Raw genomic sequence first — 24,418 nt, forward strand, 5'->3', positions numbered from 1 at the left:
ACTTCCATCCATTTTCCTGCAGATGCCACAATTTCATTTTTCTTTATGGCTGAATAAAACTCCATGGTGTATACATATCACATTTATTTTCTTAAATCCATCCATCCATTGATGAACAACTAGGCTGGTTCCATAGTTTGGCTATTGTGAATTATGCTGCTATAAACATGGGTATGCATGTATCACTATAGTATGATACTGAGGAGTGATATAGCTGGATCATATGGTGATTCCATGCCCTAGTCTTTTGAGAAGTCTCCATGCTGATTTCCTAGAGGTTCTACAAATATACAATCCCACCAACAGTGTAAAAATGTTCCTTTTTCTCTACATCCTCTCCCACATATATTGTTATTTGCATTCTTGATGGCTGCCATTCTGACTGAAATCTCAGTGTAGTTTTGATTTTTTTGGTATAAAGGTTTTTGAGTTCTTTATATATTCTAGATATTAATCCTGTCAGAAGAATAGCTAACAAAGATTTTCTCCCATTCTTTAGGTTCTGTCTTTAAATTTCTAATTGTTTACTGTGTAGAAGCTTTCTCATTTGATGCCATTCTATTTATTTTCTCTTGGCATTATTTCCTGAACTTTAGGGGGTCCTATTGAGAAAAATGTTCCTATGCCTGTACATTGGAATGTTGATTCTACGTTTTCTTCTAGGAGTTTTATAGTTTCTGGTCTAATTCCTAGGTCTTTGATCCATTTTTGAGTTGATTTGGGGGTAGGGTGAGAGATAAGGGTCTAGTTTCATTCTTCTGCATGTTGATAATCAGTTTTCCGAGCACCATTTGTTAAAAAGGCAGTATTTTCTCCCTTGTATGTTTCTGGTACCTTTGTTAAGGATCAAATGACTGCAGATGTATGCGTTCATCTCTGTGTCTTCTGTTCTGTACCATTGGTCTATGTGTCTGTTTTTGTGCCAGTACCATGCAGTTTTTTGTCTTATCTTTGATTTTTTAAAGTATGTGTATATTTTTTTTAAGGAGTCTTGCTATGTTGCCCAGGATGACCTAGATCTCCTGGGTTCCTGCTTCTGCTTACTGAGTATCAGGGATTATAGGTGTGTGCCCCTACATCTGGCTAAAGTGTTTTGTTTTGTTTTTTTTTTTAATGATAAAAATAATAAAATCATGTAGAATTTTTCTGAAAAAAATAATAAAAAAGGAAAATATTAAATAATTTTGTTATATCACTACTATATATCACTACTATAAATATGTGGGTATATTTGGCTTTTGTCAGGTGTGGGGCATTGTGTGTGTGAATTACATGTTTTATCCACAGTTGTAATTGTAACAAAGGTTTTAGGATACCAGTTCATCTGGAGGATTTTTCTCATTGGCATTCTGTCTTATTAATGGTCATTTTTCAAGAAAAGTAAATTCTTAGTGTCATAGCACACAACTGTAATCCCAAGTACTTGTGAGATTGAAGCAAAAGGATTGCAAGTTTGAGACTAGCCTGGACAATTTAGCAAGATGCTGTATCGAATTAAAAATAAGGGTAAGGGGATATTACTCAGTGGTAGAGTGCTTGCCTAGCATGCACAAGATCCTGGGTTCATTTCCCACTACTACCAAAGAAAAAGATAATTTACCAGTAACAGAAGGGGCTAGCATACCACCTAGTCCCTAAATCCTACCTAACCTTGTCTACCTCTCCTTGTTGGGTCTTCCGAGTTATCTGGTCACTTGAGATGAGCATTATCTCAATTTACATATGAAGAGCAAACTATGAACAACAGAGATTTCCTTGTATTTGTTTACTTATTTCTTAGTCCAAACTGGATTTGAGGTGTGTTGATTTTTCAGAGTTATAAAATGGGCTGAACCCGTTTTTAAAATATGGGAGAGAGCCAGGTATGGTGGTGCACATCTGTAATCCCAGCGACTCAGGAGGCTAAGGCAAGAGGATCATGAGTTCGAAGCCAATCTCAGCAACTTAGCAAGGTCCTAAGTCAATTCCCAGTAACAACAACGACAACAACAAAAATACACACACACACACACACACACACATACACACACACATTTACAAATACACGTATATATGGGAGAGAACGTCATTGTCATTAAGAAAAGAGCATCTTATAAGATGGATCATAAGGTTCTTTTGAAGAATTAAATGTAGGATCAAATGCTTAGGTGTTTTCAGGAACTTCTCAGTAAAAGGGAATAAGTGTGATCAGAAACATTCAAACAGGATTATAATATTTAAATCTGAGAGTGAGACATGATATTCATGGTTATTGAAAATATCACATTGTCCAAGGACAATCTTTTTTTTTTTTTTTTTTTTTTAAATACCAAAGTTCCTTAACCATTGAGCCAAATCCCCAGCTCTTTTTATTTTTATTTTAAGACAGAGTCTCGCTCAGTTGCATGGGACCCCAGTAGGTTGCTGAGGCTGGCTTTGAACTTACAATTTTCCTGCTTCAGCCTCCTGAGCTGCTGGGATTATAGGTGTGAACCACCACACTCCGCTGGCAATCTTTATAAAAGTTGTACACATTATTTTATTCAATAGTAATTTATTGAGCACCTTCTGTTTGCCACTGTGAGGTTTTGTGTGTGCAAAAATATCTTTTTTGTATTAATGTTGTATAAATTATAATACACGGAGATACTTTCTAAAATTAAAAGAACAAACTTTTGGGGATCCCTGAAGCTTGTCTGGAATGCTGGAGTGTATTTGGAGAGGTGTCATTTGAGTTAGCTTTAGAGGAATGGAAAGGATTTTGTCAGCAGAAAAAAGGCATGTTAGATAGGAGAATTATATATAAAATTAAATAAAATTATATACAAAACCTCAAGTTCTGAAGGGGTGTTCAGAAAATAGTGTTATCTGGAATGACAGATTGGGTCTCAAATGTGAAGGACCTCAGGAATTTGAGTTTTATGCTTTGGGCAGTGAGCAGGCATTGTTAGAACCTGGCTGACTCTGTGATAGTTTTTTTTTTTTTTTTTTTTTTTTTTTTTCATAGTAAAAACAATGATTTTCCTTTCCCAAAGGAATATGGCTCATAATTCAGAACATATGAGATCTACCTTTTACAGTTTTAGTGAGGTACTGAATTATAGGCAATGACAGTAAGTTTAAAAATACATTTAAAAAATGAAAACTGAAGAATTGGACATTTCCATGCATGATTAATATTTAGGACACAAGTAATTCTTCTGGTATTGCCAGGTTAAGAATGTTGTTTTCATTTCTGAAGATGTAGGCCTTAATTGTAGAGAGGATATCTGACTGTTTATCATTGCAAAGGAAATTTTAGCCATTACTCCCAACTTGCTCTTCAAGGTTTGGCATGTTACTACAAGAATGATATAACATTAATGTTATTGTTCAAGACAATGAAGGTTAACTGCTTATTTACATCATAATTATTTTTAGTGTTTGAAAGTTTGCAGCTATATTCTAGAGCTTAGAATGAGAAACAGTTTCTAATTCAGTTAGAGAAGATATGTTAGGTTTCAGAGTAAGGAATTAAACAGTATTCATAATATGAGAAAGTTTTTAAAGTTTTCTGTTAGACTGTACCTATTAGGTTTAAAGATGTTGGAAGTAAGTGAAAATGTATTATTTCATCTGCATTGGAAATTATTTATTTATGTGAACATGCATAAAAATATAAGTGAATTTTCTACTTCTGCTTAAAGTAAAAGGAACAGAAAGACCAGGACATTAATTCCCAGGGACAGTTGTATTCCTCTGGCTCAGCTTTGTACATATTTTTTAAGCTTCCATGGTCACTAAAGAGTGTGTGGTGGTGCAGGCCTATAAATCCCAGCAACTCGGGAGGCTGAGACAGGAGGATCATGAGTTCAAAGCCAGGCTCAGCAAATTAGCGAGGCCCTAAGCAAGTGGGTGAGACCCTGTCTCTAAATAAAATATAAAAAAGGGGCTGGGGATGTGTCTTGATGGTTAAGCACCCCTTGGGACCCCCCCCCCAAAAAAAAAGTGAGTGCTAGGTTTATTCACTCATGTCCTAAAAATAGTGGCTTTCAAAGCGAGCTTTCTTCTTAGTAGCTTTTTCACATTGACTTCAGAAAATGAATATATGATTTGTATTGTAGTATCAGATTTACAATTTTAAGGTGTTGTCTGAGGTGTTTTCTGATTTGAATAGAGAACATAAGTCCATTTTAGAGGGAAAAATCACTACCAAAACTTCCTACAGGAACAAAACAATGTTCATTCTCCCATCCATATTGCAGGTTTACCAAAAGCAAATATTTCACACAAAATGGAAAAGTACCAGAAATCATATGCTAGCGGCTCAGTGTATTTAGCAGCTTTTGCTGTCATCTACTTATCCTTTAACTAATTTTCCAAAACAAAACAAACCCTTAGCTCATCAAAAAAAAAAAAAAAAAATACATTGCCACTGTTTTTAAAATTAAAGTAATATTAAAAAGAAAATAAAAAGCTTTGAGGACTTTAAGGCCTTTACAACTGGATGCTTTGTTTTCATAGGGCATCTACAGTACGTAAAGGTTCACGCTGGTTATTTGCTGCATATGTAAGTAGGCAATATTGATCCTCAAGATTTAGTATTATTCCAAACTATAAATGTGCACCAAACCACTCTAGTTTTTCTTATTAATAAAATGCCTAAGATTTATTCCTTTTATTCCTGGATGGATAGATAGAGGGCTAGCTATTTATTGCTTATCCCGTCAGGATTTTTGTCTTCCCTCATAAGGTTGAGACTCTCCAACTTTTGCTAATAAAAGTCCCAGCAATCTGATAACTTGTCCTTTATGGAATCTTTACACATATGTAAATGCTTTGAGGAAGAGGATAATGGATGCCTACAAAAATTAAAGCTATCGCAGGCCATTGAAGTGTGGGTATTCCTGTTCCAAAGAAGGAAAATGAATTTCCACTATAAAAGCCTTATTTTTACTGTGTACTATTTTTTCTATTTCCAATTTCTCTAGTTTTTATGGTATAAAAACTTGACCCTCATCAGTAACTCTTGCTCGCTCTTCTATCCATAGATAGTGTATGTCTTATCACTCAGGAGCAAAATGGAAAATGTCTCAAATAGGAATGATGAGTGCTATTTCACAGCAGTGTAGAATGGAAACTGCCTAGCACAGTGCACCAGATGGTAACAGTAGATACTGTGAATTCAGTAAAATTATAGCTCCTCCCATTATAGATTTCCTTTGAACATAATTAATAAAATGGTTATTTTCTTTTAGAGTACATGTCATCAGAATCATTAGATTATAATTTATTAATAATATTTTTTGTTGGAAACCACAAAGTTGAGTATTTATGGTGTTCAAAATATGCTATAGTACTACCTCCCCTTTTCATTTTTTCTGTACACATTAGTGGTACTCTCTTGAGACAACAATTCTCAGAATTGAGCATTTATAGATTTTTATTTTTCTTATTAAGAAGAATTTCAGTATTATTTCTTCTATTCATGTGTTTTAAATTCTCTAGATAATTTAAAATTCCAACGAGATGGCATAGAGATTGTTTAACCCTAGGTGACAGATAGGGACATGTGATAGGATACATGAAGGTTTATGGAGTGATATTGGCCTGACAGTATGTTAATAAAGAGAATCAGACAAGTTGGACAGAGAATGAATGAATGTGGTACAATTAATTACTGGTGAGAAAGAAGTAAAAGAAGATTGAAAGCCAGAAAAAGAAATTGTTTTTAGAATATTAGATTTTTTTTTTAGTTGATGTCTGATACTCATTTTGTAAGAATAAAGGTATGATAATAAAATTTCTGTATTGTTTACTTCTCAGGTACTTCACATGACTGGAGGTTGCGGTGTGGTGCTGTGGACTTGTATTTCACACTTTTTGGCCTCAGTAGACCTTCCTGTTTACCCTTACCAGAGCTTGGGTTGGTTCTTAATCTGAAGGAGAAAAAAGCTGTCTTGAATCCTACTATAATTCCAGAGGCTGTAGCAGGCAACCAAGAAGCTGCGAGCAATCCAAGCAGTCATGCACAGCTAGTTGGATTTCAAAATCCTGTAAGAATCACATGTATTACATATAGAGGATATAGTTTTATTATATAGAACCATCCAGAGAAGAGAATTGCTTCCTGTGAACTGGTAAATTTTATAGCAACTAAAACCGTTCACTGTGCCATTTTAAAACCTCTGGCTGACATTTGTTGAGCATTTACAGTTAAAGTAAACATACATAAGAAGTGATGTACAATCAGTCCACTTACTGCTTTTGTGATGACATAATCATTTTTTAAAAAATATTTGAGCATCAGATTTCTCCTCTGAGTAGTAGAAAATAAAAATGAATAGTTTACCTGTTACATATTAACCTGTTTTGTCCAAACGTGCTAATGGCAAGTTATTTGAACCCAAAAACCCATTTTTAATTGTTGCTCTGTGTAGTACCTAGCATCATTCTAAATATGGCAAATGCTTGTTGAATGAAAATAAACTGAATGATCAGGTAAATAAATAAGCTGCCAATTTGGAAGAAGAATGTCTTTAAAAAATTTTATTTATTTGTGTGTGTTTGCCTTAAAGCTTTTCTAACTATGCATTACACAATTGCCAGCCTTTTTGTAAAAAGATTTGTAGGATGCATATTAATAATTTGACTGTAAACAAAGTTTTACAGAAACAGTATTCTTACTGATGACAGTGTCTCTAGTACTTCAAACTTCATTTTTCACCAATATTTAGACCAGATTACTTGCCTGGCAATGCCCTACTGGTGTTTTAACATTTTGATACTCAGATTTTCTCTATGATAATAAGTAATTTTTAAATTTAATTATTAACCTAAATTTTCTGAAATGTAATCACACTTATTTGTTGTAAATTTTAAATGTGTCTTAGAGTTTGATTTTAAAGAAGACAAATCCTTATATAGGGGGAAAAAGTCTCGTTTGAAGGAGCTCTTTCAGATTTAATATTTAGATACTTATAAACCTGTGGAAATAAATAGTTTATTGTTCTTGCCCATATGTTAATTGTGCACATTTACACTTTAGGATAAGTGAAGAAAGTGACACTAAGAGATAAATTCTTTTGGAAAAGCTCTGGAAGTTCACTTAAATACTTATATTCTCCCCCCAAAAGTTAAACACACAGAAAAAGGTTACATTTTTAAGCCCATCGCTGATAACTTATTAGCCTTTGGGCATGCTCTAATCTGCATGGTTGTTATAGCTATTAGTTTTCAGCTATAATATGAGCTACTTGTCTTTACAAGTCTAATTTTGATCTTAAATATTGCCACAGGAAGATGATCACCTTGCCAAGGAAGCATCATGTAATGTATCAGCTCATCAGCAGGGAGTGAAGAGGAAGGCTGATACACCACTGGGGTCCCCACTAGAACCTGGTCAAATACTGGAGAAGAATGAGGATAGCAGTAAAGTCAAACTCAAAATCAGAGTAAGAAATACAGGTTCAACCTGTATTAACAGTGTAGGGTATTCACATTCTCATATCTTTTTGAATACTTGGAATGGTTTTTCCTTAGCAGGAACATATGGAACAGACTAAATCCATAAAAGAATCCAAATGTCCTTCTAAGTCATTCCATCCAATTATTTAACTTCTATTATCTCATATTTCTTCTCTGTTTGGGGAAGGAACTATGTGTGCACGTTCCACCACAACTCACTACTTCTTCCCACAATATAGGAGTAGATTTTAGTTGCTGTTACATTTCCAGTAATTTCTAATCAGCATCTTTTGGAGGCTGGACCACATAATCCTTTCTCTCTCTTAATACCTTTTGAGGAAAAGAGACTACCTTTCCTTTTAAGATTATAAGGGGGTATATTCTATTGCTTCTGCCACTTTTCCTAAAAGATAAGATCTAAATATAAAGTGATGTAATGACTCTATTTTGTTTCTTTTGTTTGTTTTGTGTGCCTGTGTTTTAGTTTTCAAATTCTCAAGATGAAGAGGAGATTGATATGGATACTGTTCATGATAGTCAGGCCTTCATCTCCCATCATCTGAACATGCTTGAAAGACCATCAACTCCAGGTAAGATTAGTATACTACTGTCACTGAGGAGGAGGAGGAGTTCACGTGATATCTCCATTCTAAGGTCTGTTGCTTTATTTTCAAATGAAAATAAAAGGCAGCCAGTATAAAATATTAGATTATATCAGATTTTAAAGCACATTAGCAGAATAAAAAAATTTAAAAGTATTTCTTTTGATTTTGTTTTATTTTAATTCTTTTAAAACATTTGGTGTGGTTTGGAACTTGTTTTTGTAAAACATGTTTAGATTCTTTACAATAGCTTTAATTTCTTAATTGTGTGTGTGTGTGCATGTGTGGTAGACTCAACTTTGAAATGAAATATTATGTCTTATTTATTTTTTAATAATGTAACTATATTTCCATTAATTTGTTTAAAACTAAAGTTATTGCTGCCCATAACACTACTTTCTCTTTATGCCTGCCTATTTTGTGTAATATATTCTAGACTTTTCATGTATCTCTCAAAGCAAGTTTTCTTTTGGAAATACTACCTAGGACACTATTGAATTGATATTGCTTATAATTTACCTTATTATTTCCTGTTGGCATGCAGGTATTTAGGTTGTTTCTAGTCCTTTCTTGTTTATAGGCAGTTCTGCACTGAATATCTTCACAAGAAAACTTTTGATATTTTTTCTGTTAAATTATGTTCTTAGGAAAAATTCCTAAAAATTTATTATTCTTGAAAAGAATATTAGCTATATTGTGAGATATTCATCTTAAGAAGATTTTCATTTAGCTTCTTTTGTGAAGAGTGATCTCACTTCACTATGTAGCCCAGGTTGATTTTGAACTACTGAGATCAAGGGATAAGCTACCTCAGCCTCCCAAGTAACTAGCACTATAGGCACATGGCACAAGACCCTCTTTTTTAACCTCTTGTTATTTGTTGCCATGGTGTTTTTATTTATTTATTTATTTTTAATAGTGCTGGAAATTTAACCTGTTGCTTTGTATATGGCCATAATGCTTTTGAAGATTATATCAGTCTATGTCATAAACATTTTTTTAATTTTTAAGGCATAGGTAAAGTCTTTGATATGACTTGCACACAAGTCATGAGATACAGTAATAGCACAAGTATCTGTGAACTTGATCCTCACTTAACCTATACATCATATTCCAAGCATGAACCTTTCTTATAAGGTTTTTCTCCTAGTCCTGTTCTTTTTACTTTGCACTGTAGTTAATTACTATTTTGAATTTTCTTTTTCTAACTTTAGTTTTGTTGCTTTTCTTTATAGTGTATAGCACAAATGTATGATTCTGTATGTTCACTTGCTCTTATTTTTGAATTTTTATGAAAATGGTATGGTAATATATGACTTGCTTTTTTCACTCAATGTTTCTAAAATTCATATAAGGTATAATCCATTAATTTATGTGTATCATCATTTTTATGTCTGTCTTAGCACCGTTTTATTATCCTTGGTGTATTAAGATTCTTATATAGTAACTTAAAAATGATTAATTCAGGTTTACTGCTGGGTGTGGTGGTAAAACTCTATAATCCCAGTAACTGACCCTGTCTCAAAAAATGAAAAGGGTTGGGGATATGGCTCAGTGGTTAAGTACCCTAGGGTTCAATCCCCAGTACCAATAATAATAATAATTGTTGTTGTTGTTATTACTCAGGTTTACTTTTTAATGCATTTTTCTATTATGAATATGACTTCTTTTTCTTCTTTTTACCGCGTTCCTAAGTAGATTCTTTTTTATGTTCTTTTTATTTGAACATCCTAATATACCCCATGTAGTTGTAGTTTCTGATCTTTACATTTGAGTGAGGTTTTTTTATTTTACTTTTTTTTTAACATGTTCTACAGTCCCCACTACTCATCTTGGTTTGCTTGTTTGTCTTTTTATTTATGAGACCTAAATTATTTTTTACTATCTGGTAATCTAAGATGAACTAAAGAATTGGAGAACAGGTTTCAGATAGAATATGAGCCTAAGATATAATTGGAAACTAATTGGTCCTGAATTCTTTTGCTTTTATAATTGTAAGAGATCTTAATAATTATCTATCTGTTCTGGTCACTAAATAGTAAACTTGAGCAGAGATATTTCAGTGACTTGCCTGAAGTGACACACATAAGTAATGGCCAGCTAGACCCTAATCTTTGGACTTTTCCATATTATAAGTGAGGGAATTAACACACAAATAAATATTTGTTGGTAACTTTGGTATCAGGAACTGATCCTTTGGATTCTGTTCATGTTATGCCATTAAACCACTATCCATTGTTTGTTTTTGTTTGGCACTGGAGATTGGACTCAGAAGCACTTTATCACTGAGCTACATCCCCAACCCTTTTTATTTTCTATTTTGAGATAGGGTCTTACCAAGTTGCTTAGGGCCTCACGAGGTTGCTGAGGCCGGCGTCAGGCTTGAAATCCTCCTGCTTCAGCTTCCCCAGCCACTGGGATTATAGATGTGAGCAGCCATGCCTTGCTCACTTCCTGTCTTAAATGTCTTCTGTAATCCATAAATTATTTTTAGGGATTTTTATCTATTTTTAATAAATTTTATAATGTAATTTATCAGTGGATTTTGGGAAGAGTAGGCAAATTTTACTATGTGCAAAGATTCACATTAAAAAAATTTTTTTTGAAATGGTTCCTGTGACAGAATATAGAGTCTAATTAATATGTTTACCAAGTCATTCCGCCTTATTGTCTCTGTTAAATGTGTATTATTTTCAAATTTAAACTCGTATGACCTGTGACAAAGGGTTAAATTAAGTGGGATCTTTAGTAGTTTTTAAAGGGTATTCTTTTTATTATCAGAATTTTACTGTGGTTCAACTATCTCTAATTTTAAGGGTAACTCATAAAAACTGGTCAGGCTTTTTTTTCAACTTTTAGGAAACAAGGAAATAAATCCATCCTTTCCCTCTTGTTTGGCATTTTAGGACTCTCCAAATATCGACCAGCTAGCTCTCGTTCTGCTTTAATGCCTCAACATTCATCAGGTTGCGATAGCACAGCTGCCACGAAACCCCAGTGGAGTATGGAACTTACACGTAAGGGAGCAGGTAAAACGAATTAAATAATTTCCTTTTTTTCCCCCTCAAGAACAAATCTGTAAACTACAGAGTTACTTTATCAACTTGAAAAAATACTTTTAAAATATAGATCTTAGGAGTTGCTTTCTTTATAGTACATTGACTTTACTTAACTTTAAAGACTTTTAAATTAGACTTTTTTCTATTTCAAAAGAAATGCACTTCTATTGCAGAAAACTTGAAAATAACAGAAAAATAAATGAGAATAAAAATCATTCCACATGCTACCATTACGTATACCCATTAAATTAACATTTTGCTCCTTCCTCGCATTATATTTTCTAATTGTTACGACAAATGCTAACTTAAGTAGAAACATTATAACTTTATAAAATATGAAAGCTAACCATTTATTTTCCTCCACATACTCAGCGTTCATGATTCATTTCTAGCATGTTTTATCTTTATAAATTATTGCATACTAATTAGGCTTAAGTTTATGAAAGGTAATTTAATTTAGATGTGCTTGTTACCTTTTCCATGGTTTTACATATTTTTCTGCTTATTCTGTTCTTTTGTTGCTCACTAAGAGATTACAATCCAAATAAAGAGTAATAAACATTAATTGCTGGTAAACTACCATGAAACAAAGATTAAGTCTTCATATTTTCAAGAAACAGAGTGGAGAAACAAGAATTTTCTGATATGAACAGTGGAGTACTGTTTATTGATTTGAAGAGCTTAGGGGTCACTGTGATTAAGGGAGACTTCAAACAAAAGTGACACCTCAAAATATTTTGATGTTGAGACTCCAGACTATTGCACTTTGGCATTTACTCTGATGAATATGTTTTCACATTTCTTGGCCCCTGCTGATTTCATATTCTGTTGTTGTTCAGGGTATTTTTTTTTTTTTTTTTTTTTTTTTTTTTGCTTTTGTTATTAATTTGTGGGGTTTGGTTTGTTTTTCTTTTGGTGCTGGAGATTGAACCTGACACATGCTAGGCAAGCAAAGCACTCTGCCACTCAGGCCATGTATGAACTTGGTTTTAGTTTTCATTTTGGTATAATTTTGCCTTAACATCAATGTATTAAACTTACTAGAAATGATTAATTTTCTACATTTTTTAAAAATTACAAAGCATATAGGATTAAAACTTACTGATATAGTTTATGATGCTTCTGCCTGTCTTCCTTGTCTATGAAAAAATAATTGTCTGAATTTCCAAGAGTCAAATTAATTTCTATTTCAAAAAGAAGTTGAATACATTATTTGGATTTTCTTAATGATGTGGCCCACAAACCTGTGTAGAAGCAAATTTTAATACCTTTTTATGCCCTCAATCTTTGTTGTATGTCATGGCATCATATTGGAAGACTTGGGAGAGACAGGTACAGGCTAGTGGTGGGAAATAGTAAAACATTAAAATTTTAACTTTCATTGGTATTCATGTAGAAGTACATACCAGTTATGTGGACTGATCTATTAAACTTTAATTTTAAATGTACTCTTTAATATGCCTTTATAATTTCCTTTAAGTATATTTAGGCTATTCAGTACCCTAAAACCAATGAATACCTCTTAAAACTCAACAGCAGTATTTAGATATTAGAAAACATGCATTTTACAAAGGGTGGTGTTCCAAAAGTTTATTTTTATGTGTATCGATTTTAGAATTTTAAATGCAGTTTTTCCATAAACATATTGTTAATAATATTGGATAGTGTAACTTTCCCAAACTAGCCTACCCAAAGCCCTTCGAAGGCATACCACAGATGGAGAATAGAAGTATCAAACCTAGCCATTGTGTATAACAATGTTTCTGTGAGAGCAGGCGCTCAGCTTCATCTTTGGGAGGTCAGAAGCACAACTTCAGCCTAACCTGAGTAAAGTCAAGTGACGTTCCTAAAAAAAGGGAATTTCTTCTCTTCCTGCCTCCCAGCGATAGCTGGGGATCTTCTGCTGTGGAAGCCCACCTTGGTCTGAGATTGAGAGTCATGTGAGAGGCTCATAAGAGAAAGGTAGAGCAGCAATAAAATGATCTCCCTTCAGTCTTTGGAATCTAGATAAAGGGCACATGGGTTTTGGGACGCATATTCTGCTCATCCAGCTGAGATGTCTTTTATTCAGTCTGGGTAATTCTTGCAAAAATTTTTGAAATGGGTGACTTAAAAGAGATCACACATAAAAATATCTAGATTTCCTGCTTCTCTTGAAGATTTAACTGAGAGGACTTCGTAGGCAGGGTATGTGCTTTCCAGTTCACCCTTTTCCTATGCTGTACCTCGAAGTCTACTTACTCATTTATGCTTTTCCTTGGGTTCAAGGCTTTTGCGTTGGGTCCCTGCCTCCTTTGTTTCTGAACTGAGATGAAGTCTCAGATGTCTTAGACTTAGAACCAGGGAACCAAATCATAACTAAGAACTGGAATATGTTGCAGAGTTCATCTAGAAGAGAGAGAAAAGGAATGAGGGTTTAGGTAAAATAAAGAGGAAATGAAAACTATTAAGTAGAGGACAGTAATGGTTTACTATGTGGGTGGTTGGTTTAGCCATTGGGGTAAGAATGGAGAGGTGCCACGGGGCTGTATGGTCCTCTTGATAATAGGCCGAACCTACTGAAGCCCCTCCCTTACATTCACTGCAGCTTCTTCTCCACCACTACAAAGGCGAGGTGACAGGGCTATGTCCAGATTGCTATAGGGTTTATAGTGATGAAGAGGAGAGGAAGCTGAGGGAAACAAGGAGCAAGGGAATTCCCTAGTGGTTTCTGTGGGGAAGAGAAGTTCCTGCAGCTGCTTAACTTTGCTATATTATTATGCAATGCTTCTTGTGTAAATCAGAACACAATTCTAGTGCTCGAATTTTTTAAGTTAAAACTTTTTTTTTTTAAGTTTGGAAACTTTCCCTATAGGGAAATAGACTTTGATCTTTTTATCCTTAAATCTTAATGATATAATCAAACACTTTATTTTTATATTGTGCAAAAGCATTTTAAAAAATAAAACTTCATACCTTTCCTAATAGAACCTGCAGGTTTTGTATTACTTTAAGCACATACTTAATGTGAACTGATTTAATAGATTAATTAGCAGATTATTCACCGTTTCTCTGCAGCACTTTTATCAAGTAAGCTGAAAATCTTCCACATTAAACTTACAGTAAGTGCCTCTTTGAGGTTGTTTTGCAATTGTTAAATTTACTGCAGTAACCCTTATCCGTGGTATATTTTATTTGGTCTTTGGGAAAGATTTTTCAGAACAATAAAACTCTGAATATGTCTTTTGTTCTGTCTTTATAACATGAAATAGGAAAACTGTTGTATTTTGAATTGTGTGTATTTTTTTCTTTTGATTTGTCTGCTATCTTAAATAGAAATACATATTTTAGGTCACCAAATGGATTTTCATTAGCTTAAAAATGACTGATGCCTAACTGGGCAGGTCTCAAATTTCTAAGCATCTTGTAAACCCCTAAAATCATGTGTAAATTTTTGTCCAGGGAATGGTTAATATTCATCAGAGAGAGTCCTTGGGTCTACTGTTGTGAAAGTAAATTCATGTGTCCTAAATCTAATTGGTTTTTCTTTTTTTTTTTTTTTCATTTTTGAATTTTTTACAGACTGCATTTTGATTCATTGTACACAAATGGGGTACATCATTTCCTTTCTATGGTTGTACACAATGTAGATTTAAACCATTCATGTAATCATACATGTACATAGGGTAGTGATGTCTGTCTCATTTCACCATTTTTCATACCCCTCTCATTTCTTTGTACATAATCCTCCATTCTTCTATCTCTCCCCACCCCCCACCCCCATTATATATCATTTTCCACTTACCAGGGAAAACATTTGGCCTTTGGTATTTTGGGCTTGGTAAACTTAGCATGATATTCTCCAGTTCCATCCATTTATTTGCAAATGCCATAGTATTCTTCTTTATGATTGAATAATATTCCATTGTGTATTATACCACAGTTTCTTTATCCACATGGGAAATTGTACTTCTTATCACCTTGGATTAGACCTAATAAAAGAAGTTTTTCAGAAGGGATAGAGAAAAAGCAAATGAGAAGTATACATTGTCTATAACAAATGAAAAACTGAAGAACTAAGAGCTAACCTTTTTTTGTGGTGATAGTATAACATGTCAGATGTTTTGCTATTAAAAACATTTTCTCCATGTTCATGTCTTTTTTGCACATATGCATGAACATATTAATTGTATAAATCTCTATAAATGAACTTTTCTAGATCAAAGATATGACCATTTAACATTTTCATATATATTACTTAATTACCCTAATTACTTTTTCTTAAGAAACAATTTATTATGGAAAACTGCACAGTAATCAGACTAGTTTAATGAACTCCATTTATCTTTTAACTTAGTTTTGACAATGATTAGTTCATGTTCAGTCTTGTTTAATCTGTACTCTTACTCATTTATACCCTTCTGAGTTATTTTGAAGTAAATCCTGTCATTTCACTCACAATTTAGTATGTATCTAAAAGATAAAACTTTTAAGGATCACAAGCACAATAAAATTATGATACCTAAAAATTTATTCATTTATTTTTTTAAGATTTTCAGCTACACATTTCCATGAGAAAGTTATATGGCTGAATTTGGGAAATGATACACAAAAGGTCAACACCTTTCTGGTATCTTTAATTAGTAAGGTGAAATCATCAGTGAAAGTTTATTCATGTAGTTCTAAGTGCAAGCTTGATTCATTAGTACTGGATATCATTTAGAGTGATAAAATGAGGCAAAATATTATATACAACTAAATTCAACCATTTTTGGTTTCTAAAAACTTCCTATTAAATTTAAATGGGATACATCATGGTTTAAGGGCTGTCTTATTTCTGTAGTCTAATTTTATGCCCAGAATCCACTTCTAGATGAAAATCAGATGCAATTTTTATACCATTAAATACCTAATTTGTTTAAATTTTGATTGACTTATAGATGTGCTTGTTTTTGTTTTTAACAATTTATTTGATTATATCAGTGTCCAGGTAAGGTCCACATTTAAATTTGCTAATATATTCTTTCTAATCTAAAATTTCCCATCCCTCTCTCTTTCTTCAGGGCCCCTTCCCACTGTAGCTTACAGTGTTTTTGTTAAAGAAATCAGGCTTTTAATCTGTAATTTTTTTAAGTCTGTATTTTGCTATTTGTATAACTGGTATAATTACATATGAGAATTCTCTATAATTACTGTAAATTTGTAGTTGTATCTAGGAGCACAGTTGGATTCATGTTTGTAGGTGGTGGTGTGTTCTCCCATGTTGCAACATACAGTATCATGCCAACTCTTTTTCATGAGGTTAACCACTGTAAATGTTCAAGGTTGTAGATCCATTAGTTCCTTGAGGGTTTGCAAGATGGTGATATTCTAATTCATCTTCCATTTTTATTTATAAGCTGGATTGTTTCTATAAAGCAAAATTCTTCCTCATCTGCTACTTCTTTTTTTTTTAAAAAGAGCAAGAGCATATTTTTTATTGATTCTTCTTAGAAAAATCAATATAATTCTTCTTGTATATACATAACATTACAATTTATTTTGACATAATTTATAGAAGGAAGGAATATAATTTGCTCTAATTCAGTCCTCAGTATTTCCCTTTTCCCTCCCCCAAGACCATCTTTTTTAAAAATTTTGATATATTATACATATATAGAGTATTACTTCTCATTGTTCTGGTTGCACATGATGTAGAATTACATTGCACATGATGTAGATTACATGCCATGTAATCATGTATGCACATGGGATGTCTGATTCACTCTGCTATCTTTACTATTCCTATTCCCCCTCCCTTCCCTTCATTCCCCTTATCTAATCCAAAGTACTTCTATTCTTCCCTATCCCCATGATCTTAATATGAATTAGCATCCACATATCAGAGAAAACATTCAGCCTTTGGTTTTTTGGGATTGGCTTATTTCATTTAGCATGATACTCTCCAGTTCCATCCATTTACCAGCAAATGCCATGATTCATTCTTCTTTATGGCTGAGTAACACATATATATGTGCACATTTTATATATATAACACATTTCCTTTATCCACTCATCTGCTACTACTTATAAAGCTAAATTCTTCCTCATTTATACCTAATGGTATAATCACTTAGAAAAGTCAAAATAAATACTTGATTCTATTTATTCAGTAATTTTAAAAATGATAAACTTAGTAAGTTTTAAAATGAGTTGGTTGACTAGTATCCTCAGTCAGACCCTTGAGACTATTACAATTATTAGCCTTATCAGTGTTGAATTTGTCTTTGGACAGTAAAGCCCTCTTTAACTGACTCTTGAGTCTGTTTGGCAAGACTTTTAGCTTCTTTCCTACTATACCTGAAATTTCAGTCTTATCTTGTAAGTATTCTGCCTCAGACTTGGAATCAGATGTTTGTCCTAAGAGCCTTGGTTCCTAACACCTGTATCCTTGGACTAGCTAATCCATTATTTAATAGACCCCATTTAAATCAAATGAAGTACAAAATTTGTGATCAGTGTATCCTTAGGGTAAACTCTTAGGACCTGCAGATAAGTGATTGGAAACACTTTCAAAGTGTTTCTAAGTATTCCTTGGAAAAGACTACACCACAGTACTCAGTTGTTCGTTGGTACTTGCCTCTGCTGGGAACTACAGGTTCCAGTATAATTATTGGCTTTTCTGCAATCCAAGTAGCTTGGCAGGTACTTAAATTCAATGATGAAACTTTTTTCCAAGCCAGAAAAGGACCTCAGTCTCCCAGAAGTACAGACAGCAAATTAGAAAGTTGCAGAAGTCTGTTATATAGAATAACTAAATGATAAACTGGAAGCTAACTTGTTTGAGACTTTCAAGTCTCATTACTTCTCATTATCGCCTGGTTTTTTTGTTCTGTTAGGTGTGGAGCTGTTTTCCTACATTAATAGCTTTGGCAACATATCCATTTAACTCATTTAAAACTGAAATTAAGATAGCATTTTAGTGATCAAACTATCAATCAGATAATCTCTGAATTTTTCTCTTTTTCTAGTGAATATCTAGGTACCAGTTATTACAGAAGATACAGATCCCCCTAACTTGCTTCTCCCCAGAAAGAATTATTTGGCTTTTTCAGTTGTACTAGTGTTAACTTTACAAAAAGAAATTATTAAAAAAAAAAATTTGCGATAGTAAAATGTGAATAATCTGTGAAGCAGAAACTTTGTCTCACTTATTCATTTGTTGTAAAATATTGGAACCATGCCAGACACAAAGAAAGTACATACAGTAGTCAGTAAATACTAGTTGCAAAAACTATAATAGTTTAGTTGTTAAAGCACCTTTATTTTATTTACTATAATAGTTTTTGTACTTTATCCCTCTCCCATCAAAACCAGTGAACCTCAAATTATATAACGACTAAGTTCAACTGACATCTTATTTGAAAAGAAACACTACATAATTTTGTTATATTAATTAATTCATTTGTTTGGCAAGCTTTGTCAGGGGTGGGTTCAGGTAAGGGATGTCAGATACAGTGGAACACAAAGAGGAAAAAGACCTCCCTATCCTCAAGAAACTTTCAGTCTAATCCAAGAGACTAATAGGTAAAAAGAAATACTCTAGTCTGTCTGCATGCAAGTGGGCACCATATCATAAAGGATAAGAGAGGAGACTGAAATCATGCTCTTTGGGTTTGTAACTCGGATCTGCCAGTACCACCTTGGGCAAATTTCTTATTCTCACTGCCTTAATTTCCTTATCTGTATTATGGGAATTGAGGGAACTAATTTATTGTCAACATTGGGGAAATATCCCAAAGAGACATTTGAACTAAGTTTTAAGTGATTAAAGAGACTAAGGTGGTCCTACTTATCCTAATCCCTCCTTTAGGTTACATCTTTACTGTTACTTCTTGGGGAACTTTGCCTCTCTGGTTCTGCTTCCAGACTAATTTAAGTCCCCTGTTGGGCTCCTGTTTCTTTAACTCCTGTGTACTTACTTTCTTTTTTCTTTCCTGATTTGTAAGCTCCAGGAGAGCTGAGATCCATCCATTGACTATTTTTCCTAGTTCCCCAGTAGTTTCTGATATTTGGTAAATGAGTATGTGAGCCAGACAATAAGGGGAGGTTATTCCAAGCAGAAGGAAATAATGTTTACAAATATTCTCTCTGACCTAGAGGGAGAGTGAAAGATAAGGCTGGAAAGGTAACTTCAGGACACATTGTGAACTGTCAGTAAAATTAGTGCTACAGTATAATTTTTAGAAAATTTTCTACTTTGTTGAAAATGATGGTTTTGGAACTGGTTTGGATCAGAATTTGTGCTGAGAAATACTTTTTAAAATATAAACAGTTGCACTGAAGCTTATTTTAGTGAAAATCTTAGATTTTTTTTTTTTTTTTTTAAATTTGGGAGGTAGTGGTGGAGACTCCTACACTGAAGCCCCAGGCTTTTATTCTGTCTTTGAAACAGCTGACATTTTAAGTATATATCATGTTCAGTTTTGTTTTTAGGAAGATTACTATGGAACAGGGTTTGCCAACCTGGACATCATTGATACTTTAGGCATAATGATTCTTTGTTGTGGGGGGGAGGATTATACATCGAACATTTGGCAATATCCCTGTTCTCTGACCATACAATACCAAGTTACAATGCCAAGTTACATTTTCTATTACCATACCAGTTGTGAAAACCAGAAAATGTCTCCAGGTATTGCCAAATAACTTCCTTAAGGGCAAAATTGACCCTACTGTGCAACTGTATAAAGTATAGTTAGGGTGTAAGATACTTCAGGCAGAGGAATCTGTTAATAAGAGACTATTGGTGTAATCCAGATGAGATGAGGTGGTCTGAATTAATACGGTTGCAGACAGGATTGGACTGGGGACAGATTAAAAGAGCCTTGTGAGAATGAGCAAGATTTGGTGACCAGTTTGATCTGAAGTAGATGGGATCTGAGATGAATCTGGACTTTTTCCATAGTTGGCTGCATCTAATGTGGTGTCATTAATCTGAAGTAACATGAGAAGTAATTGTTTTTTAGAGCATGGTCTAAGGACAAGAAGCAAATTCTTATACTCAAAATCTGGGAACTACTACTATAGAGTCCTAGTTTGGTAGATTGTTAGAATTGGAGAGAATGTTCTGTCTAGATTTTTAGATGTGGTACTAACTGCTCAGAGACTAAAGACTAACAGGATAACCTAGTCTAGAGCAAGAGTCTCCCAATTCTTGTGTTCCTTTCTTTTTCACTGACACTATGCCTTTTCTGGGTTTCTTAAACTGTGTATATGAATCCTCTCAAAGAGTTTACTTTTGCTCATCTATTCCCAGAAATTGTGTTAAGGGACAATAAGAATGTTCAGTTTTCACTAAAATATCATTGTCAGTAACTAACATGTTTGTGTGTGTATGGATCTTTAAAAGGCACAAATCAGATACTGCCATTTCTACCTACAATACATTAGGGCAGAACTGAATTGGAAGGAGTTATATTTTCATTGACCAATGTAGGTCCTAATGTTGTAACATACATGTAATCCTTATTGTTTCTTTGTAATACTTTAAAAATATTGAAAGATAATTTGGTCATCTTTCAGTATATATATATATTGGTATATATCATAATTTGTATAAACTAAGAAACAAATATTCAACTTCATGTTCAAAAATATTGAACATTTTGTATAACTAGTTGGATGTCTTCTTGATACTTCTCATTCCTGATGGAAGTGATAAGTACTTAGGAATCCTGCTTTTCATAATACTGTCATCAGTTTCCTCTTATTTTAGTTTTGTTTTCCTCAGTATCAACAGGAATTCATTTGGTATTTTTAATCTTAAAGGTAAAGAACAATCGCCTTTGGAGATGAGTATGCATCCAGTGGCAACAGCTCCACTCTCAGTATTTACTAAGGAATCTACATCCTCCAAACACAGTGACCACCATCACCATGAGCATAAGAAAAAGAAGAAGAAGCACAAACATAAGCACAAACACAAGCATAAGCATGACAGCAAAGAAAAGGACAAGGATCCTTTCACTTACTCCAGCCCTGCCAGTGGCAGGTCTGCTCGTTCTCCTCTCTTTCAGACTGAAAAAGGGACAAAGAGCCCTTTCCCTCTGTGTCCAGAAGAATGCATATAACTAAAGCTTTATCCTCTATGGAGAATGATAAAAGGCAGGAAAAGATTTGCTTCTCTTACATAAATTCAGAATCCATTTAAGTTCTAGACATTTGATTTATATTATTTATACAATTGAGATTTAATTAGGAAGATGTGTTTTATGGTTCTGAATAAACTGTTTCATCGCCCATTTCCTACTTAAAACACACAGACACACAGAGCAAACTTCTTTTTACAAAAGCACTCGTATCCATTGGGCAGTCCCCATTCACATCATGATCTCCATGTGTACTGCCAAAATCAATTATGTTTGAAAGCCTTTGATGGATGTTATGGGGCAGAGTTACGGTTTAAACAGAAGCAACTGCCAAATCTGTGGTGTAACCACTATTTCCAGTGAAATATTGTATGACGCCATTTGAAACTACTGAAAAGACAGAGGCTTTTCTATAGGAGTCTTCCTCTTGCACTATTTTTTGTGTTAACAGTAGAAACGAAGCACCATAATTTATGAACAAAGAATATGTTGTATTTCCTTTTATCCTGAAATAATACAATTTTTGGAAGAAGTTCTTTTTAACAAAAATTGGAATAACTATCTTTTGATAGCACATTTGGTGATTATGATGTTGGAATTTAAAAGAACTACCAAATCTACAGTTGTTCTCAAATCAAGATGCTTAAATTATAAGTTTTGTGTTGTCTTCCATTATGTATAAATGAATAGGTTCATAAGTAAAATGTTTTGTTAGATGTGGACAATTTACACACCAACACGTATTCTTTCTAAAATAATATAACACAAAGTATGACCTTAAGGTGAGTTTATATGTTGTTTATTAAATTGGACTAGGACAATTCAGTCCTCATGTGAATGTACCAGAAGCATTTGCAAACATGTCAAACATTTTGATTTCATGGTATAATAGTTTGTGTGGTTATGTGTTTTTTATTTTTTCTTCTGGGTTTACCATGTGCTTTATTACTTGTTTAAGAATGCTTTTTGTATCTTCGATTTTTTATTATTTCCCATGTCATTAAAAAGTTTGACAAGATACTTGTTCCCTAGATATTTCAAAAGGGATCCAGTAGTGTTAAACTTTTAAGTATACTTTTAGTTGTATTTAACTTGTTTAATAAATAACTTTTTAAATTAATCATTCTGCCTTTGTATCTTTCTATATCCTTTGTTTCCTTTCTTACTGTGTATGTACAATAAACTTGTCCACATGGTTTGCGGAGCACTTTGTAAATAGGTAGAATTTGAGCTGGTCCAAGTAGCAAGGATCAGTTAGTAGGTAGAGGTGGGGTAAAGGTATCTCAGCAGAAGAAATTGTGTCTTCAAAGGCATTAGCAAAGCAAGGACATATTTCGGAATTAGCAGTGCAGTTGGCTTGGAATGTAAATGCAAAAGAATATGATTAGATGTTGAACAGCTTAAATGACAGTTATTTAAAGATTCCAATTAATTGAATGTTGACCAACGAAATTATTTTTGGAAAGTGAAATCTTTTATGATAGAGCACACAGTGGTACCATATGTGTTGGACTCCCAACTTTGATAATTTTACAGACATGTTTTTAAAGATATTTGTTGTAGGAAGAGTGGCAAATAATAGCTTCCTATTATAATTTAAAAGCACCTTTTGTGTATCAGCATTGGACTAGGATCTGTTACGTATATTATTGCTAAATTGGATCATATTTTTCTTGTGAGGAACATTTTTTATGGTTTGCTCTAGCTTATTCAGGCTAATAGTTCAGAGCAGACAATGTAAAAATTATTTCATTCAAATTTTTAAAATAGGTAATTATACACAAACAGTGCAGACTTCTAGTCAGTCTCCTTTCCTCCTTCCACAGAAGCAGTCATTGCTGGCAGTATTTAGTGCCTTTCTATAGCTAGTCCATATACATTTACAAGTATGTACATTTATACAGTTCTTTTTGTTGGTGGTGGTGGTTTTTCTTTTCTTTCTTTTTTTTTTTTTTTTTTTTTTACTTTTAAGATTTGTAATACAAAGCCATTAAAACAACAATGGTAACAAAAGAGGAACACAGTTGCTGTTCAGATATTATTTCATTCATGCTCTCTGGCATCCTATGAATTTGCTTTAAATCTACTAGACTTTTGAAACCTAATGTCTAAGTGAGATGCATAGAAAAACAAAGACATGGTCTCATGTAATATAGTCTACTGCTGCCTTCAAATCTTTGGAATGGAGTACAAAAAAAGTGAGGGATTTTGTTTTCTCCTTTTTCTATTTTTTTTTTTTTGGCCTTTATTTACTTTTTAAAAATTTGTTCTTTTTAGGTACACATGACAGTAGAGTGTATTTGACATACTGTACATAAATGGAGTGTAACTCCTCTGTAGTTTTATATGAAGTGGAGTTACATTGGTTATGTATTCATATATGAACATAGGAAAGTTATGTCAGATTCATTCTGTCTTTCCTATTCCCATCCTCCCTCCCTTCCCTTTATTCCCCTTTAATCCAGTGAACTTCAACTTCTATTCCCCCAACCCCTCATTGTATGTTAGCATCTGCATATCAGAGAGAACATTTGACCTTTGGTTTTTTTGGAATTGGCTGCTTATTTCACTTAGCATGATAGTCTCTAGTTCCATCCATTTACTGGCAAATACCATAATTTCATTCTTTTTGGCTGAGTAAGATTCATTGTGTATGTATACCACATTTTCTTTATCTGTTCATCTGCTGAAGGGTACCTAGGTTGGTTCCATAGCTATAAACATTGATGTGGCCATGTCATGGTTTTGTCACTGCAGTATACTGATTTTTTTAAGTCCCTTGAGTATATGCTGAGGAGTGGGATAACTGTGTCAAATGGTGGTTCCATTCCAAGTGTTCTGAGGAATCTCCATATTGCATTCCAGAGTGGTTGCACCAATTTGCAGTCCCACCAGCAATATATGAGTGTACCCTTTTCCCCACATCCTCATCAACATTTATTCTTTCTTGTGTTCCATTCTGACTGGAGTGAGATGAAATCTCAGTTTAGTTTTAATTTGCATTTCTTTAATTGCTGGAGATGTTAAACATTTTTTCATGTATTTGTCGACGGATTGTATTTCTTCTGTGAAGTACCTGTTCAGTTTTCTGTGCCCATTTGTTTATTGGGCTATATGTTTTTTAATGTTAAGTTTTTTGAGTTCTTTATATTTCCTAGTGATTAATGCTTTATCTGAGGTGCAGAGGCCAAAGATTTTCTCCCATTCCATAAGCCGTCTGTTC

General features: G+C 33.6%; 1 protein-coding gene across 2 annotated transcripts in view; it reads left to right on the forward strand.

Moving 5' to 3' along the window:
• Nucleotides 1-22,315, forward strand: part of Taf2 (TATA-box binding protein associated factor 2) — an 87,918-nt gene extending 65,603 nt beyond the window's left edge. For both annotated transcript variants that reach the window (XM_047520856.1, XM_047520866.1), the window contains 4 exons: nt 5,785-6,014; nt 7,910-8,015; nt 10,934-11,056; nt 20,876-22,315. In XM_047520856.1, the coding sequence (XP_047376812.1) occupies nt 5,785-6,014; nt 7,910-8,015; nt 10,934-11,056; nt 20,876-21,177 (761 nt within the window). In that variant the 3' untranslated portion in view covers nt 21,178-22,315. The remainder of the gene's footprint in view (nt 1-5,784; nt 6,015-7,909; nt 8,016-10,933; nt 11,057-20,875) is intronic.
• Nucleotides 22,316-24,418: the final 2,103 nt, after the last annotated feature.

The sequence above is a fragment of the Sciurus carolinensis genome, chromosome 1 (genome assembly GCF_902686445.1).
Source record: "Sciurus carolinensis chromosome 1, mSciCar1.2, whole genome shotgun sequence".
Lineage (NCBI taxonomy): Eukaryota > Metazoa > Chordata > Mammalia > Rodentia > Sciuridae > Sciurus > Sciurus carolinensis.